An 18,014-nucleotide genomic window follows, 5' to 3' on the forward strand; every position below is an offset into this window, starting at 1 on the left:
TCTGTTGTAATGGCTTGCTGTAAATTTCTGATGGCCTCTCTGATTAATTGAAGGTCATTCTGTCTAAAAAAAAAAATGTTTTAAATATTTTATTATTAAAGAAAAAACTAGACCACAATAGTAAAAAATAAAGTATTTTAATGTAGTTGTATATTTCTTGCTACTACCATAATCTACCAAAAAAGAACCCCCCTAAATAAATTCAGCTACCGACAATCACAGTGATACCACTGCAATCGTCAAAATCAGGTGATTTTATTTGGGCTTATGTGCATCGGAGCAGAACAATGGCACATTTTAGTAGACCAGACAAGCTATATTAAAAATTGCTTGTGACTGAACAGAGGCAGTGCTTGATTGTTGCTACATATAGTAGTAGCTTTTGCCACTTAGGGGGCCATATGTTATATTGGTGTAGTGACTGTCAGACACCTTTTAAAGTACTAGCGATTTTAGTATTGCATGATTAAGCATGGAGCCCATTCAAACATTTTTCATGCATTGTGGTACAGCAGCCCATTACTTTAAATAGGCTGCCAATACACCATAAGGTGGGCTTTAACCCCTATGTGCCTAAAGGTAAAATTAAAAAGGTTTACCTGAACAACTTTGAGATGTGTTAATAAAACTGATCATATCACACCACCTTTGTGCATCCAGGTGGATTATACCTTGTTTGTTTCTGGACAAATTGGGCGGTAAATGGATTTAAAAAAAAAAAACTGGCCCAAAATGGTAAAAAAAATGTTTTTTTTAATGTAGTTATAAATTTCTTGCTACTTCCATAACCTACCACCAAAGAACCCAAAATAAATTCTCCTGCTTGAGACAATTGCAGTGATACCACACATGTGTATGTTAGTTGTTGCTTGTACCTGGGTCACCACAAAAACATGTTCCAACAGCATGTGCCTCATGAATTGCAGCTTGGAAACCAAATCTGCTAACTTTGAGTCTAAGACTTCCTTAAAATGGGACTACTGGCCTTCCTTACTTGTATCAGGATTAATGTTCTGGTCCCAGTATGAAGACCTTTTATATTTTAATTTACATTTTAGACCGCGTACCGCCAATCAGTGATTGGGTGACCCCAGTCTGTGCTGGGAGCGCATGGTGTGGCACAAAGACAGTTACACATATATGCAGCATGCCCCCCAGAAAAAAAGCCCAGATTAGTGAGGCCACATGTGTACTGATGGTGGGAAGGGGTTAATGACCTGCAGCTCCCCCCCCACCCATTATAGTACATACATATGGTTTATATCTGTGTATGTGATCCACTAGTAAGGTATATTGTACTATTCAGAAGGAATCGCACAGGTCTGAATAGAGTCTTGAGGACCTAACAACCATTAGATTAAAAAAAAAAAAAAAAAAAAATTGTTACCCATAATATCCATTAAGCTGGCAACTGTCTTTAACACCATCTATCTCCACTGGGGTGACTTCACATTTGTCTGGTAACAGTGAGTAATGGCAATGAAGATCTGCCAGAAAATGTCCAGTCAGCCACACAAGAAAAACTTTAAAAAAAAACTTAGCTTTTTTTTTTTTTTTTACACTTTGGTTTTAGTAAGCAGTGTTTGAAAAACCTTTGCCTCACTTTAATGGAAAAAATACAGCAACACATTGTGACAGTTGTGCTTTTTTTATTAACTTAACATCTTTAAACTGTACAAAAGCTGCAGAGCAGCCCTAGTAAATGTAAGAAAGGCAGAAATCCACCATTAATATACAGCAATGGATTGTGGCTCTAGTTCAGCAGAACAGGGGTTTAGAGGAGCTGCTTAACATTTGGAATAGTAGGAAAGCCTCGGCTTCTAGGAGTGGACCTGGTCCACAGCCATGTAGTTGTAGTATACAAAAAAAAAAAAATTAAACACCACCGTTAAATATCCCAATTTTATCTGGTAAGTAGTTACTTTTTTTTTTTCCCTCAACTGTCCCCTGCCACAGTAGGGAATATTGGACAAGTGATGATATAAATTCACTGCTTGAACTAAGCTGGATTTATTAAAGGTGCAGCTCTATCAACCCATCAGCTGTTCTCCCAAAGGAAGGGGAAAAATAGTGGTTTAGGACATCACCTTGATAACGTAAATCAAACTTTTTGTTTTACTAAAGAGTTTTTGAAGAAAGAACTGTTGTCCACAGCAACCAGCTTTAAACACAAAACGGATATTAACTCAATCACAGTCATATAAATGTGTTAACATTATTTGAAAAGTGCTACTTATTAAAATAATTCCTGGTAATTCTGCCATGAGGTTTCAACTTGATAGCAAATAACTGTGCTCCTGCTTTGTCATCCTGCCGCACACACCCATGGTTGGGAGTAGAAGCACCTACACACATGGTCTTCCTTTGTCACTATCAGAAAGCAGGCCCTAAGCAATGAATGCATGTAGAGAGGACTGATTGGGGGATTAGCAACACTGAAATGCAAAAAGAGGTTTAACGTCATGGTAGTTATTGATAATACACATTCCTTTAGCGAGGGTTTACATTTATTTTAATTCTCATGCTACTAATTATGGGAAAAATTGATTTTACAGATAGTGTACATCACAGCGGTGTTAATAGTCATAGCTGCATTACTACCACCCTCAGGTGAATGGACACATGGCAGGAATCCCCCACCCAGGTATAATCCCTTAGTCCCGGTTCATACTAGTGCAATGCAAACTGCTATGTTTATAAAACAATAAAATAAGCTAACCTTTAAAAAAAACAAACACTAGTGCAATGCAGGAAACCCTGCGATTCAGTGCCCGTTTCTGCATCTCACACAGAGCTGTGAACCACTGGGGTGTCAAAGTTAATGACACGCCCAGATCTGATCACAGTGAAAATTGTCAAATGGTGATGGATGGGATCCAATTCCAGTGCAGACCAAAAAACAGGGTCCTACACCATTTTGGTGTGAATGCGATTTCAGCTATATAGTGTGTATGGCTGAATTCGCATGTAATTTGCACAGCAATGCGATGACTGTCATCACACAAGAGGAGAGATTTGTGTTTCCTGTGATGTACTCCATACTGTACTGAAAAATATCTTTTTCTCAAACCCAAAATCTTAATTGTACATCACAGGACACAGTTCAGTCAGTGCTATATAGGATGTGCCAAAACAGGTAACCCGAGGAGGGGGAAACAAGCCCAGATCTAATTACTAAGGTGCCTGTAAAATCCTTGGACCCTTCCCCTAGGCCTGAGGAATCAAATATTTAAATTTAGGAGCAGCCTGACCCTTTTGAGGTCCTTTAGGCAGAACACAAAGGGAATCATTGTTGAAACAAAGCCGTAGACTTCAGATAAATGTAAAACAGCCTGAACATCATCCAAAGTGTAAAGCACTTCTCATTTGGACACTTAAGACCCCTTTCACACTAAGGAGCCTTTCAGGTGCTTTCACGCTACAAAAAAAAGTGCCTGAAAAGCTATTTTCATTAAAATCAATGAACGCTTTCACACTGGGACAGTGAAAAAACGCTCCTCTTCATTGAAATGAATGGAAACCTCTTCAAAAGAGCTCAGCGTTTTACTGGCAGTTTAGAAGCACCTCCGTGTCAAAGGGGCCTAAGAAGTAGAACAAAAAAGGATGGCAATACAATGTTTTCATTCAGATGAAATGAAAAATCACATTAAGGCAAGATGGTGTTATGGAGGCTTCCTTGCAGGAAAGCACAGTTAAACGCCAAATCCCTGCAAGCAGAAGTAATGGCCACCAAAAATACAACCATGCATGTAAGAAGTAGCAAGGGAAGCTAGTGGAGGGGTTCAAAAGATTGATGACTGCAAAACCAAAAGGTCCAAGTTAAAGTCACACAAGAGGAACAATCTGAGTGATGACCTGGCAAAAGCTTTGACCAAGAACTGAGAAACAGGTTTCCAAAAAAGCAAGCCCAAGATTTGTCCCTTGATGGCAAAGTTAAGGACATCCCCAGACCAGACAAAACTGGAATCTGCCTCCAGCCATACTGTAGAGTTTGGAACTAATGAAGTTCACACCACGTGAAATAAGCCTTTCAAGTATGAAGGGACTCCTTGCTGGAGGCTGACCTTCTAGCCCTGAGCCCAGGTTCACACAGAGTGCGGGAATGAAATCGCACAATTTCATTCCCGCATGTCAGTCCCGATTTCAGAGACATCTGTGCGGGTTTCTGCACCAATGTCAATGGAAGTCACCAAAAGTAGTACAGAAACTACTTTTGGAAATCGCTCTGGCATTGCGCAGATTATGACGGTGCCATTTCTGCCGATTTGACATGTCAAATCACACCAATGTGAACCAGGGCTAAGGGTAGAAATCGGAGTCTAAAACTTACCTGTTTCTCAGGACATGGGCTTCAACAGCCATACTGTCAAAGCCAGCAGGATAGATAATAAGACCCAGAGACACCAGGACTGGCTGATCTGGAAAAGCTCACAGCCTTGCTGCCGAGAGGACCACCCGAATGCCCTACACATTTATCTTATATAACAGGTGAGGGAGGAGTTGAAGTGGAGGGAAGGCATAGAACAAAAACCAAAATCACCGAAAGCCAGAGAGTCACCAGTTCATTCACTGCAATGGCCAGAAGATCTCCTATGCAGGACACAATCTTTTCCAGTACGTTGTCAAATCTGGATGCCAAGAGAACCACATCTGGTGAAGTTCTGCCCAAGACCCGATTAATTCTGCTTCTTCCTGAGTATTTTCTAGCAATTTCTTGTCCCTCTTTGATGTATGCCACTGCAGCGGCACTGTCAGACTGTGCCCTTCCTGGGAGACCCTGAAGACACCAGTGCAAGAGGGCCAAATGAATTGTCCAATGTTAATCAGCAACTTCTGCTCCTCTAACAACCATGGTCCCTGAACTGATAAGTTCTCCTGAACACTTCCCCAGCCTGACAGACTAGCATCTGTTGGAAAGACCTTCCACTTCATTGGAAAGAATGATTTCCTTGCATATGCGTGAACATCCACTATTCCAAAGCCAATCTCGTCTTTGGAGACAAACACATTGGCAGAACCAAGAACTCACAATACTTGTCTCATGCCTGCCTTTTTTTCTTCTGGTCAGTGTCCATTCATCTGAAGCATAATCATGTTTAGTAATGATTATTAACTCCTCTGCGATGCACAATTAAGGATTTTCTGCTGGAAAGGCCAGCCCATTCTTTAGAGACTTTGCTAGGTTGGCTGAATTAAGTTGGCCCAGTTATCTCCGAAAAGGTAAGGGACAGCCAAAATATTGAATAATTTACATGATCTTTACAGTCAATGATTTAACAGATTTGTGGCATGAGCCAATGCTCCCTGGAATGTACAGAATGAATCCTGCTGTCGTCTGTATGGAGGAGGGGCAAACGGCTAAACCAAAGCAATTGTACATTGACACTGAACAACCTCTGCTGGCAGAGCACATCATCAATAAGTGTCCAATCATACATTCTGCAAAATGAAGCTGGGAGGAAAGTTAAGGGCATACAAGCACGTTTGCTTTACACATGTTCCCTTCAGTCTTTGCTCTGCCTAAAAAGATCTGAGATTTACAAAAAAAGTACATATCCTTGTAACAAGATGTACAATTCACATATTGATGTGTGTAAGAGCACACAAGGCTTAATGTACAAATGTGTTCCTACTGCAAAATTATTTCCACACTAGCAACAGATCTAAACTTTTGGGGCAAAACTACTCTCATGGCTGAGGAGGAGTAACGCCACATTATAGGTCTGATAAATCAGTGACTGCTGCAAATAATGTACATCTCAATTCAAACTCTGCACCAGAAAATAAGCTGTACTGAAACAGGGGCCACTGGTGCAACTACCCATGCAAAAAAAAAAAAGAAAAAAAAAAAAAAAAACACAAGCAGTTTGAGTAGAGTGAAACATAATGAGATAATTCTTCATGTCATTGCCTCTGCTTCTAAAACCATAATGGTGAGGTCTTCCCCCAAATTCAGATCCTCTTGCAACATTAAAGGCTGTGAGCTTATATGGCATTCCCTAGAATATGTCACCACCATCGTCAAAGATGGAGAGTGCACCCGAAACACTTAGCTCACAGCAAAGTGTTTTAGGAAAGATGCGGCGGGAAGGGGGGGGGGGGGGGGGGCTTTAAATAATAAAAAATTAATCCGCCTCATATAAAGTTCTAGTTTCAAGATAAATAGGAAGGAACGCACTCTAAAAACAAGAAAGAAAGGGGAAAAAAAAAAAAGGTAAACCTGCAACTCTTTGTATTTCTCCCCTATTTAAGGCAGACAAGAACTAATAGGAACAAAACATTGCCCCTAGCAACAATCTTACCATAATTATTATTTTTTTTTAAACCCAATTTGGAAAAGATGCCTCAAGCATTTCTTCCCTGCGGTTTAAAAAAAAAAAAAAAAATAGTAATAAACGGATCAGAAGCTAATCAGGTGGAATGTAGATCTGGGAAATGGGGAAGAAAGAGGCAGACCTGCCATCTTCACGCCCAAGGAACCAGATTCCAATGCATTGCTGGGAAAGAATCGTCACTCTTCCTTCGTGCAAATGGTAAAGCCCTGAATTGTGTCTCATTGCATTAGCTTACTTGGCGATACACTAGGAGAATTTTGTTTGAAAAAAAGCTTTGTTTTAAGAATATTTGTTTGATTTTCTAATAATTAGGGTCAGATTGGATTCATTTTTGTCCCCAGTGATGCAAAAACTTGAGGGAGCAGGATGAAAAATATTTTGCTAAGAAACCAATTTCTAACCTTATTCAGACAAGACAATGTATCCATTAAAGAATTATTAAATGCAAAACCTTTTCCCAAGATTAATTTTCAGAGGCTCAGCCTGACAGCTAGGTAGTCCACCTCTCTCATGACAGGTTTCCTTTAGGTGAATTCTCAATATGCTCCTATACAGCACATAAGCACCCTCTAGTGGATTCTGTATAGCACTACAACAATACAGTTCAACATTTGTTAGAGGCCATGGTGGGGACACATTCTTTTAAAATTTGTAAAATGGTTCATCCATCAAAAATTATAATAAATTGTTTTTGAAGGGTCAGGTATTTTATCATAAAGATGACAAATCTGGCACAGTATGATCAGCCTAATGATGTATATTTTCCATCTGCACCTCTTTCTAGTTCTAATCAGGTGTAGAATGGCTTCACCTGGAACTGATACTCAGACATTCACAGAAACATGCAGGACAGAAGTCTAGACTTCACTGGCTGCCTGCTTATTCAAGGTCACTAACGCTCTAGGTATTAAATCCAGAATCAGGATGACAGTCCCCAAGCCTGCACCTTACATGCCTCAGTAGCATCTTCCACAATTCTGTTCTTCCCTTTAGGACAGTTTTGCCAAGTCACTGATTTTCACACAGCGGAAATGGATCAGTGATTAGATTTTTTTTTTTTTTTTTTATATTACTCAGGCAGATTTCTCATCCAGCACTGTGGCAAATATAACAAGAAACTAGCCTGGTTTACCAAAACTGCAGGAAAGGAAGGCTTTTATTTTGCCCCACCCCAAAACAACAATGCAGATCCCAGCACTTATTTTTCCAAGGCAATGATTAGCCACTATGGGCAATACCTCCACTTTTCCAATTCCCCAGGTTTGATGCATGAACAGTTACGTCATACTTTGCATTCCCCCCCCCCCCAAAAAAAGTTAGTGCTTTTGTACGAGAGAGAGATAAAGAACCTGAGATCTAGTGTAAAAAGTCATTTTCCAGCAATCCTGGCTCTCTGATCCAGGCTAGTCACATACTCGTGAAAAAAAACAAGGCTACCTTTAACAATAACAAAATATATTGAGAGGCTCAGTCCAGACTGCTAGTACAAAAAAGTAACACTGCTAACGACAACATCCAATCAGATGTAACCAGATGTGCTGGATAAACACCTGGTTGGTGAAGCAAATGCTGCATTTTTTCCTTTGTACTGCCATTCATAAAACGTTTGGCCCCTACTTAAAGAATAGTGTGGTGAAAGTATGGTCAATGGGATTTCCAGCAAGCCTAAAAATCCAGCCTGTGCTCTCACTCCTAAGTATTAGAACAGGGTCCCCCTTCCCCCTTTGCTTCAAGCTTTTCCCTGGGAGATACTGGTGTACTTACAGAGTTCACCTGCTGGATAAATCTAGTATTGCAACAAAACTAAAAGATTCGGTACAATTCTAACTTCATACTTTGGCTTCAGTTTAAAACAAAAGCAGGACATGGATCCCCATCTTGTATACTAAAGACCTGTGTGAGAGAGAGGGACACCTTCATGTTCCTACAATGAATACAAGTGGGGATTAACAATGAGATTTCATTCATAGAGTCAAGAATGCAGAGACACCCAAAAAAATTAAAAATGGATTTGCACCTATTCTGGATTCCTAAATGAATGAGAGATTTTGCAATCCACAAGTACAGGGAACTGTATGCAGGTGAATATATGGTCCTTGTGCCATACGATAACCACACTAAGTCTTAAGTAAGGAGTCGTCTGAATGAGCCCCACAGTCTTGTGAGTTTAAAGACTGAAGCATTATTAAACTGTATATACTCTATATTTATATATATATTGCACAAGTAAAGTGAAGTATTCTGGTTATAAAAAACTGGTATACTCATCATTTGCCCACACTGATGTCAGACATTCTCCAATCTGTCATTTGCAAAAATTTACCTTTGCAATATACCAACAACAAATGAGGTACAAGCCGCATTGTAGAGTGCCAAGTCCTTGTCTCTGCAATGGCTGCCTGCAGTGGGCAAATGAAAGATACCCTGTAAATTAAACAACTTAGCCGTACATATCGGGCATATAGAAGGTTTGTTATATTGCATCAAAAATATGACAATTACAAATAAAACTTTGCACTGTTCATCTTCCTGCTTCTGTCACTGGTCACGGGATTCATACAGGAGCTTTGCAGCCTACAGAAATGAAAAAAGGCACGTTAGTCCAAAGGGCACCATCATGCTGAGTATTAAAGAATAAGTCCAGGAATTGGCATGTTCTACATGTTTTAGACAACGTAACTCTGTATATACACCATAGTAGGCCGATGGCCCTGGTAGCTGGAAGTCACTGAAATAGACACCTTGCTACTCGAGTAATCTCCACTTGCTTCGCAGGTGAGTGTCCGGCCTGCTGCATTGGAGGGGGCTATATAGAGAATGCTTTGCATGCTGATTGGACAAGGTGGAGAGCATCACGTCAACGCATTCTCTGAATGACCCCTGTGGGGAGCAGCTGACCACCCGTGTTCACAATGCAGGAGAGCAGCATCTTAGTCCAAGACCCAGAAGGAAGTGGCGATCACTGAAGCAGTGGTGTGTACTGCTTCCAGGGGAATTGGCCAGGCATGGTACAAACAGACACTATATTTGTCAAAAGTATTGGGACACACGCACATAGGGTTCAATATTGAGTTGGCCAACCCTTTGCAGCTATAACAGCTTCAACTCTTCTGGGAAGGCTGTCCACAAGGTTTAGGAGGGTGTTTATGGGAATGTTTGACCATTCTTCCAGAAGCACATTTGTGAGGTCAAGCACTGATGTTGGATGAGAAGGCCTGGCTCACAGTCTCCACTCTAATTCATCCCAAAGGTGTTCTACTGGGTTGAGGTCAGTATTCTGTGCAGGCCAGTCAAGTTCCACCATCCCACACTCGGTCACCCATGTCTTTATGGACCTTGCTTTGTGCACTGGTCCAAATAATTTGGTGGAGGGGGGATTATGGTGTGGGGTTGTTTTTCAGGGGTTGGGCTTGGCCCCTTAGTTCCAGTGAAGGGAACTCTTAAGGCGTCAGCATACCAAGACATTTTGGACAATTTCATGCTCCCAACTTTGTGAGTACAGTTTGGGGATGGCCCCTTCCTGTTCCAACATGACTGCGCACCAGTGCACAAAGCAAGGGCCATAAAGACATGGATGAGCGAGTTTGGGGTGGAGGAACTTGACTGGCCTGCACAGAGCCCTGACCTCAACCCGATCGAACACTTTTGGGATGAATTAGAGCGGAGAGTTTGAGCCAGGCTTTCTTGCCCAACATCAGTACCTGACCTCACAAATGCGCTTCTGGAAGAATGGTCAAACATTCCCATAGACACACTCCTAAACCTTGTGGACAGCCTTCCCAGAAGTGTTGAAGCTGCAAAGGGTGGGCCAACTCAATATTGAACCCTTCGGACTTAGATGCCATTGAAGTTCATGTGCGCCCCAATACTTTTGACAATATAATGTAGTTAGTAGGTGTCCCGATACTTTTGACAGTATAGTGTAGGTGAAAAAACGCAATCACACGAACAATTATATTAAACGGTCACCATGGACTTTTTTTTTTTTTTAAAAGACTGCCCAACATTTCCCCAGACATCCACACACATATCAGGGTACTGACCGCTTTATAAACTAAAGCCATCTCAGAAAGTGTCGATGCTGACCACCAGAATACTATCCTTTAGCACGGTCTGTATTCATTTTTTTCACAGAATTAATCCAAGTCAGCTTTTTAGGCTTGGTCTCTCCATGTAGTGCAGCACTGTATCAAATTTGTTCCAGAATGAGCTGCATTTCACTTAGAAGGATGTAGGAGGTTCATCTCAACCACATACATAGGCTGATTTCACCAAAACAAATTATAACATTACACGTATTAGGAGACTTTCTAAAAAATATACAAAGTTATATAACCAGTGTAGGGATGAAAGTAGCATAGTAGCTAAACTTGTATAGCATCCAATGTGCATGCTATCTGAATGCTCTGGTTGTCCAGCCTCTGTAATTCTGGCCAGTATTTTTCAGATTTGCTCTTCATGTAGTTCATCCCTAGAGTTTGTCAACTCCTCACCACATGGCCATCCCCAGCAAATGCACATGCTTTCCAAGGAATGCAAGAGCCAGTGTAATCAATTACTACTAGTCACTGCTAGACTCCAATAGCTCTACAAGTGTATAACCTTCAGGCAAATTCAGTCCATTTAGTAATTCCACAAAAAAAAAAAAAACCCAAAAAAATAAAAATAAAAACCACACAACAGTGTGTGCCAGATGCATGGGCAAACCACTATATTTAAAAAGATGGCCTTGGAGCAGTTTCAGCATGGGGGATTGCAAGTGAACGCCTTTACAATTACATGTGGCTTGCTTGATCTCTCGGTTTCTAAAGAGTTTGCAAGGCTAAAACTTTTCAGCAATAAGAAAAAAGACTTCCACATTTTTTAGTTCAACTTTAACAAGGTAAGAAATACTCACTTATGGCCCACAAAGTCCTTCACTAGCATCTTCTCCCCAACACCGACCTTGTTCATCCTGGCACACTGGCTCTGTGCTGAATGAAGGTCTGCAGAGGATGATTGCAAACAGGCAGGTACGTTTATTATATTCCAGAAGATACACTGAATGCCTCTTCAGCAATAAAGAGCAATTTTTTATTTTTTGCATTCAGTTCCTTATTAAAGCTGGCCTGGAGAAGCCTCCAAGCTGAAAGAAAAATCCCTGTTTGGCTGGTCAGCAGGATGGGTAGGTTGAGAGAAGAAGCAGGCTTGTTTCCATGTTAAGAAGAGGTTGTGCTGGGTAGGTCTTGAATGAAAATGGGAGAATGTAACGGCCTTGAAGGAGTCCAACATGAGGCCTATAACTCTCATGGAGAATCCCACTGAGGGATGGCTTTGACCTCAAATACCAGATCCAGGATCAGACCCAAGGATTCCAGGCAAAAAAAAAAAGTTGGAGAGCAGATTTCTGGAAGTTGATCACCCAGTTGAAACACTGGAGCATCTGAATTGTCCTGTGGACATTGGTAGACAGCTTGAAGGGATAGGAGTCCTTCAGGAGAAGGTAGTCTAGAAAACCTGTGACCTGGATGCCCTAAGTTCTTAAAAAGGGCAAGACGAGGTTCTGGGACCTTTGTAAGTACTCAGGACTCAACGCAAGCGTGGCCACAGAGGAGAAGCACAGGGAGTTGTCTGCACTGCCAGGAAGAGGAGATCCACATGTTCTAGCTAGCAAGCCAATCCAGAGAAGAAAAGGAAATGGCATGTAGAAATGGTAACTGCCTCCAGTAAAATGGACACCTCAGCCCAGGTACCCAAACAGCGCACCAGAATGGAATGACCAACCAAAAACGTCTGCCACTGAGCCACCCTGGATACGACAAACATGGCCACATGTCCCTACCAGGCACAGCGCTTCCCACACTCCATCACAGCTACGCAGCATTGCAACAAGGTCCGCATGCAACATGCAATTGTTAAATGGGTCATAACAAATGTGCGGCGCTGAGACCAAACAATAAATAGATGATAGAGATAGATACATATATATCTATATCTATCTATTTTTTTAAAACTAATGTATTAAATCAATATGAAATATATCCTGTGAAACAAATCCAAAACCGTGCGAATAGCATTAAATTAGTTTGTAATGTCCAAAATAAAGTGCATGTGCTCCGGGTGCTGAACAATATCCTTAATAATTGTTGAATGAGAATCTTTGACAATCCATCATAAAAACGTTGGCCAGGCTGGGGTGACTACAGGATTATAAGAGAAAAGAAGCAAGCGCCTCTTAAGTTCAGTATTACACAAACATTTAATGTCTTTTCTGCATACAGAGTTGGCATGCTCTGGGATGGCTGCCGCAGGTATATTTTAGGATCATATGGACATTTAAAAGACTTTTATGGACTAATATATATTGCCCATATTTATATCACAGGAGTGGTTGCACAGCCCTTTTGTGCACCAATATTATTGTTTCTTTTAATCAGGATCTAGGTTATTCAGCCTATCATCCCAAGAAAAAAGAAAAAGAAAAAAGAAAAAAAAAAAAAAGAAACACTATGGAACGGGAATAAGGTCCTAAAACACTAGGCAGAAAACAACTGGCTTTCCTATAGCAGACATGGGGTTTATACTAGCTAGGATTACCCACAGGCAGTGCTGTGTTCTTTTTCTGCCTAGTGTCCTACTCAAGTAGGTGGCTCTATAAACCCTATGGTCTAGAGTGAAGGGAAGCCGTGTCCATCAATGAATGTAAGAGAAATAGGGTAAGCTTGTCCGGAAGGAGCATGCAGCAACCCAGGTGTAGACCGTCCTATAGCAAAGTCCTCATGCCGAAAGGCTGAAGGATGCACCCAAGTACCTTATAAAAGGCTTTAGGTGACAAAGTGTGCAAACAGTGTTTTTTTTTTCTAACACATACTTTGCCCGTCATTGTGGATATACTCCCTCAAAAGGTAATTGGTATCGGCGAGTACTTGAGGAAAAGTAGCAGTACTCGTACTCACTCTAAAAACACTGGTATCAGTGCATGCCTAGCAAAAAGTCTGCAAAGCACTGCAACCTTGATCAGTGTGTTGCAGGTGCAATATACAGGCTTATGTATCCCCAGCCCAGGTCCATATTATTATGTGGCTGGAGGACGTAAACAATGGACTAAAAGTACAGTGATATCACCACATTTGTGATCCGTTGAGTTCAACAATCCTTCTGCCAGTGGCAGAGAGAGCTTATAGTATTCCCATGCAAAGGTCCCTGTGAATGGACGACATAGCATTGTGAGCAGTCTGAGGGTGGAGGGTTGGGGAACTTGGCCATGTTTCATCCAAAATATGACTGTAACATAAATTTATCTTAAAGGTGGACTGTGCCTTTAATAAAACAGGCTCCTTAGCATTGATGCAGAGATTAGGATACTGCAAAATCAAGCTGCCATATTTCCATCCGGAAAGGTTCCAAATGAATATTTGTGGGCCAAGGGACTCTAGGGGATTAGGCACAGACTGGCAGTCACGATCAGCAGGAACATAAAAAAAAAAATAAATAAATAATAATATAGGTTGTAGCATTCAGCCTGCAATACAAAACTGTGGTCTATGGGCTTCAAAGAGGTCAACCTTGCACAGACCATAATCTGACTATATGTGGGTTACAGCAGACATTGCAAATGGGACAAGACACCTCTTTATGGGACTAAATTACATGAGGGTTGCTAGAGGCCATGCTTAACCTAATTGCAAAAAATATTATAGCCCTTTGGGGAATAAACGCCAATTTTAAAACATTCCAATTATGGTAGGTATTAGGTATAAAAGAAAAAAAATCTGACATATTTCATTATTTTTGTACAGCTTGCATGATACTAAACCAGAACGCTGCAAACAGCGAATACACAGCTGACCTGGAACCAAGTGCTGTCAGAGTGAATTCATTACTCCTCTACACAGTGGCTCAAACTAATGAAACTACTGTATCAGCATAAAAGTCTAGTATTTTAAGCGAGTGGTCAGCCTTATCCTTTCTTCACATTTAGACTAGTCATTGACTTGAGCAAAAAGATACTTCTCAGGTGTCCAGACACTTTGAGTCTGTTAAGAACAAACTTGCAGACAGTAAAGTAGCAAGATAAGGTATATAAGATAACAGCCCCTCAGATGCACCTTCAAATAAAAGTAAGCAGTGTACATGTTTCCCTTAAAAACTGCCAGACTTCGTTTTGAAGGTTAAAGCTGTTCGGCTGGCAACCTTATCTGAAAACTGCCGATAGAGAGAAGCCACTACAGACCGAGCAGATTCCATTTTGAATTTTTGAATCTTCACTCACAAAGGCCTTGAGATCCAGAATCAGTTGAACGCCTTCCTTCTCTGGCACTGTACACAGACTGGACTAGATCACACCTTGATGAAGCAAGTCCTCGACTGCTAGGCAAAGATCGCGTAGTTCAGATGGAGAAAGACAGAGGCTGGAAGAAAATAATCTGGGGGATAAGAAAGAAATTCTGTCTTGTAGTCCAACATAAATCAGTTTACAGACCCATTTGTCAGAGATGAGAATCCCAAAGGTCTGCAAACAAGTGAAAGATGACACCCCCCCACCACCACGGTGTGAACAAACTTTCATGCCATGGAGGGATTGTGCTGCCAGGAACATTTGGTACCAGTGGGGGGTCTTCAGGGTTTTGGATCCTTTGTCTTAGGCGCCTGTGGAACAAAAAAGCCACTTGTGCGTGAAGAAAGAAGGTCCTTGCTTGCACCACAATTCCTTGTCCTTCCAAGTTTGTAGGAGGAAGATGCTTTTACCACCCGTGAGATTACGGATAATGTGGCCCAGAGTGGCAACAAAGAGCCTGCTACCCTGAAAAGGTGACTCTGTCAGGGCCTTTTAAGAAGTCTGGTCAGCCGACCAACACTTAAGCCAGGGAATACAGTGTTAGACCATCGCTGAGACAGGTGGTTTAGAATTAAGGGACCATATCCAGCGACACATCGCACACGAACGGGGTTCGAGGCTGAGCCAGCAATCGTAAATGAACTGCGCGACCGCTAAAGACTTTGTCGGCCGGATCCTTGAACAGCAATTCAAGCCTGGAGATAGGTGGTTCCACAACTGGGGGAGAGGTCCACTTTTTAGCAAGAGCCTCTTCAAAAAAAGATTCTAAAAAAGGAAAATTGTTTTAGGTACCACAAAAGGCTTCTTTAGGACACTCCCATTCCCTGTAAACAAATTTGTCAAAAATAGGCAGGGTAGGCAGTCACCTTAGTGACACACACCGGTTTATGGTTACCAAAATGGAACAGCTGCCCCCTCTAGATTTCCTGTAGAATGTTCAATTTTAAGGGTTTCCCACACAGAGGAAATCAAGGCAGACACCAGCGCTCTCTCTTGCACAATAGTAGTAGCAACAAAAATCATCACTGTCCAAGAACACTGGATCAGATTTTGCATGGTCTGCTGGCGGAGCAATAACTGCCCCTGCAGCGACATCCACCTCAGTGTCCTCCAAAGAGAAGCTGAGTGCTCCTTCCACAGGACCACAAAGAGCGCATTCAGAGAAGTCGAGGGGGCAGTCGGGGTGTCAAGGGTCCGGCTGTTGCCCCAGGGAGATCAGACAGGAAGGGAGCGGCCTGAGGGTCCACTCTGGGTAAAATGCACCCCTAAATGGAGAAAAAAAAAAAAAAAAGAAAACTCACCAGAGAGTGCACTCCACCAAGCAGCTTCTACCACAGAAGTGCTGCAGCAGAGGGGGAAAAGGGCCACAGCAGAACTCAGTGTCCAGCTGCCACTCCACCCACTGTGAGGAAGAGCATCACACACTCAGTACTAGTTAAGTGCTGACACACACACACACACACAGTCACACCCTAGTCATATCCCAGGAGCCAGTAGATAGAAAAGGCACATACAAAATGGCCACCACCTGGTTCGTCACCAAAATGGCCACCAGAGCCAGAGTGTAAGGCAACAACAGGGGCGGGAGTCCAGTCATGCGCATCCCACATGAGGCTACTCACTGGCTGCCCTACTCCCGGATGGGGTTGGTGTAGATGCATGTAGCTAGAGGTCTGCATGCTCTCATTGGCCAAGCTGGGGCGACTAGTATGATCTAAATCTAGCCTGTTGCCCAGCTTGGCTGTTGATTGAAGATCGGTCAAAAAAGTAAAAAGGAGGTTAAAACTGTCAAAAAAAAAAAAAAAAAAAAAAAGAGAAAAAGTTTGCCCTTTTCAGTACAAACCACAATGGAGAGTAATGTTGGCCACAAGCACTAGCCACACTGGCCTGCACAATACCATGCACAGGGCAGAAACAAAGGAGACTCCTCCACAATGACACACATATCATAGGAGATACCTTGTGCATAGCGGCCAGCCAGGACGCTGAAGTTTTCTTGTTACTATTAAAATCTTCACTTGTTGTAAACTTCATCTGCGAGAGATCATCTGAGTCAGCACTCTTATACTGAAGGAGCATCCCTGTAGCTCGACTGTTTCCTCCTGCATATTGCATAAGCAGTTAGTACACATCATTCTATAGATATACACTTACATATTCCAAGCACAAAACAGATTGTGTATGCCACACAATCCTCTAACAAGCAGCAGCATATTTATTAGCAGAGCTAAATTTAAAAAAAAACATATGCTGTATATACAGACAGCAGCCAATCAGCCTTCCGGAAATCCCCCGTCTTTTACCATGCTCACACTGCAGCATACAACTTGAGCAGCATGCTGGTTGGGATCATTTACACATTTTAAATATCTGTGACTTCTTGTGAGGTTTCCTATAAGTTCAGTACAGGGAATTCAGTACACAAACTGCTTATGCATTAGCCAACTGGTGGTGAACTCAGGTCGCGTGTGCTTCAATGTGAAGACAGATTAGGTCAGCATTTATCAAGCCCCTCTGTACGTTTATTCATAGAAAATTGGAAGCAGCAGTCCCTTATAAACAGTATTTCCCTTAATGCGGCATGTTGTGGTTGAACTTACCCCATGCACATGGCATCTATCCAGACGACTAAGGCTTTTGCAGACTGAGTACGGAAAAATCAGCAAACGTTAGCAAATAGCACTTTGGAATCTGGCAGTACTTGGTATTAATATTCCTGTACCTACCCGATGACAACTCAGAATGGGGCTGACTATAGAGTCTTTCATGGCCTCTTTGCAGTGTCTAAGCACAGAGGCACTTTCATTAGGCAATTACTGTCCTCAAAAAACTCCTTTATGCAACAGTTAAAGTGGTTGTATACCTTTATTTTTAACTTTTACCTACAGGTAAGCCTATAACCAGGCTTACCTGTAGGTAAAAAAAAATATCTCCTAAACCTGTTAGGTTTAGGAGATATTCCCCTCGCAATGAGCCACTGACTGCAGCGGCGCATGCGCACAGGGGATTCTCGGCTGACAGCCCGTCAAACTCCGGAGCTTGCCGGGCAGAATTTTCCTGCGGTGACGACATCGCGGCTCCGGCCACTCACAGCGCCGGAGCCACGATACCCGGAAGACATGCCGAGGGGAGATGTCAGCTCCCTCGGCGTGGACCAGGTGAGATGCCGGCGCCTCGTTCTAAGGTAAGTACCTCATAATGAGCTAGGATGCGGTTCATCCTAGCTCATTATGCCTTTTCCCTTGCAAATGTAGAAAAAAAAAAAAAAAAATAAAAAAAAAAAAAAAAAAAAGACAGCGGGTATACAACCGCTTTAAGGCACATCTGTATGGTATGCTTGCAATCTGAAGTAAGCCTACAGT

The 18,014-nt window shown here is 42.0% G+C and overlaps 1 protein-coding gene across 2 annotated transcripts in view; it reads right to left on the reverse strand.

Moving 5' to 3' along the window:
• Positions 1–1,629: 1,629 nt before the first annotated feature.
• ZFYVE21 (zinc finger FYVE-type containing 21) overlaps positions 1,630–18,014 on the reverse strand; it is a 65,521-nt gene continuing 49,136 nt past the window's right edge. For both annotated transcript variants that reach the window (XM_073609868.1, XM_073609869.1), the window contains 2 exons: positions 16,612–16,754; positions 1,630–8,909 (listed from right to left, as the gene is read on the reverse strand). In XM_073609868.1, coding sequence (XP_073465969.1) covers positions 8,874–8,909; positions 16,612–16,754 — 179 coding nt within the window. In that variant the 3' untranslated portion in view covers positions 1,630–8,873. The remainder of the gene's footprint in view (positions 8,910–16,611; positions 16,755–18,014) is intronic.

This window comes from Aquarana catesbeiana, linkage group LG13 (genome assembly GCF_042186555.1).
Source record: "Aquarana catesbeiana isolate 2022-GZ linkage group LG13, ASM4218655v1, whole genome shotgun sequence".
NCBI lineage: Eukaryota > Metazoa > Chordata > Amphibia > Anura > Ranidae > Aquarana > Aquarana catesbeiana.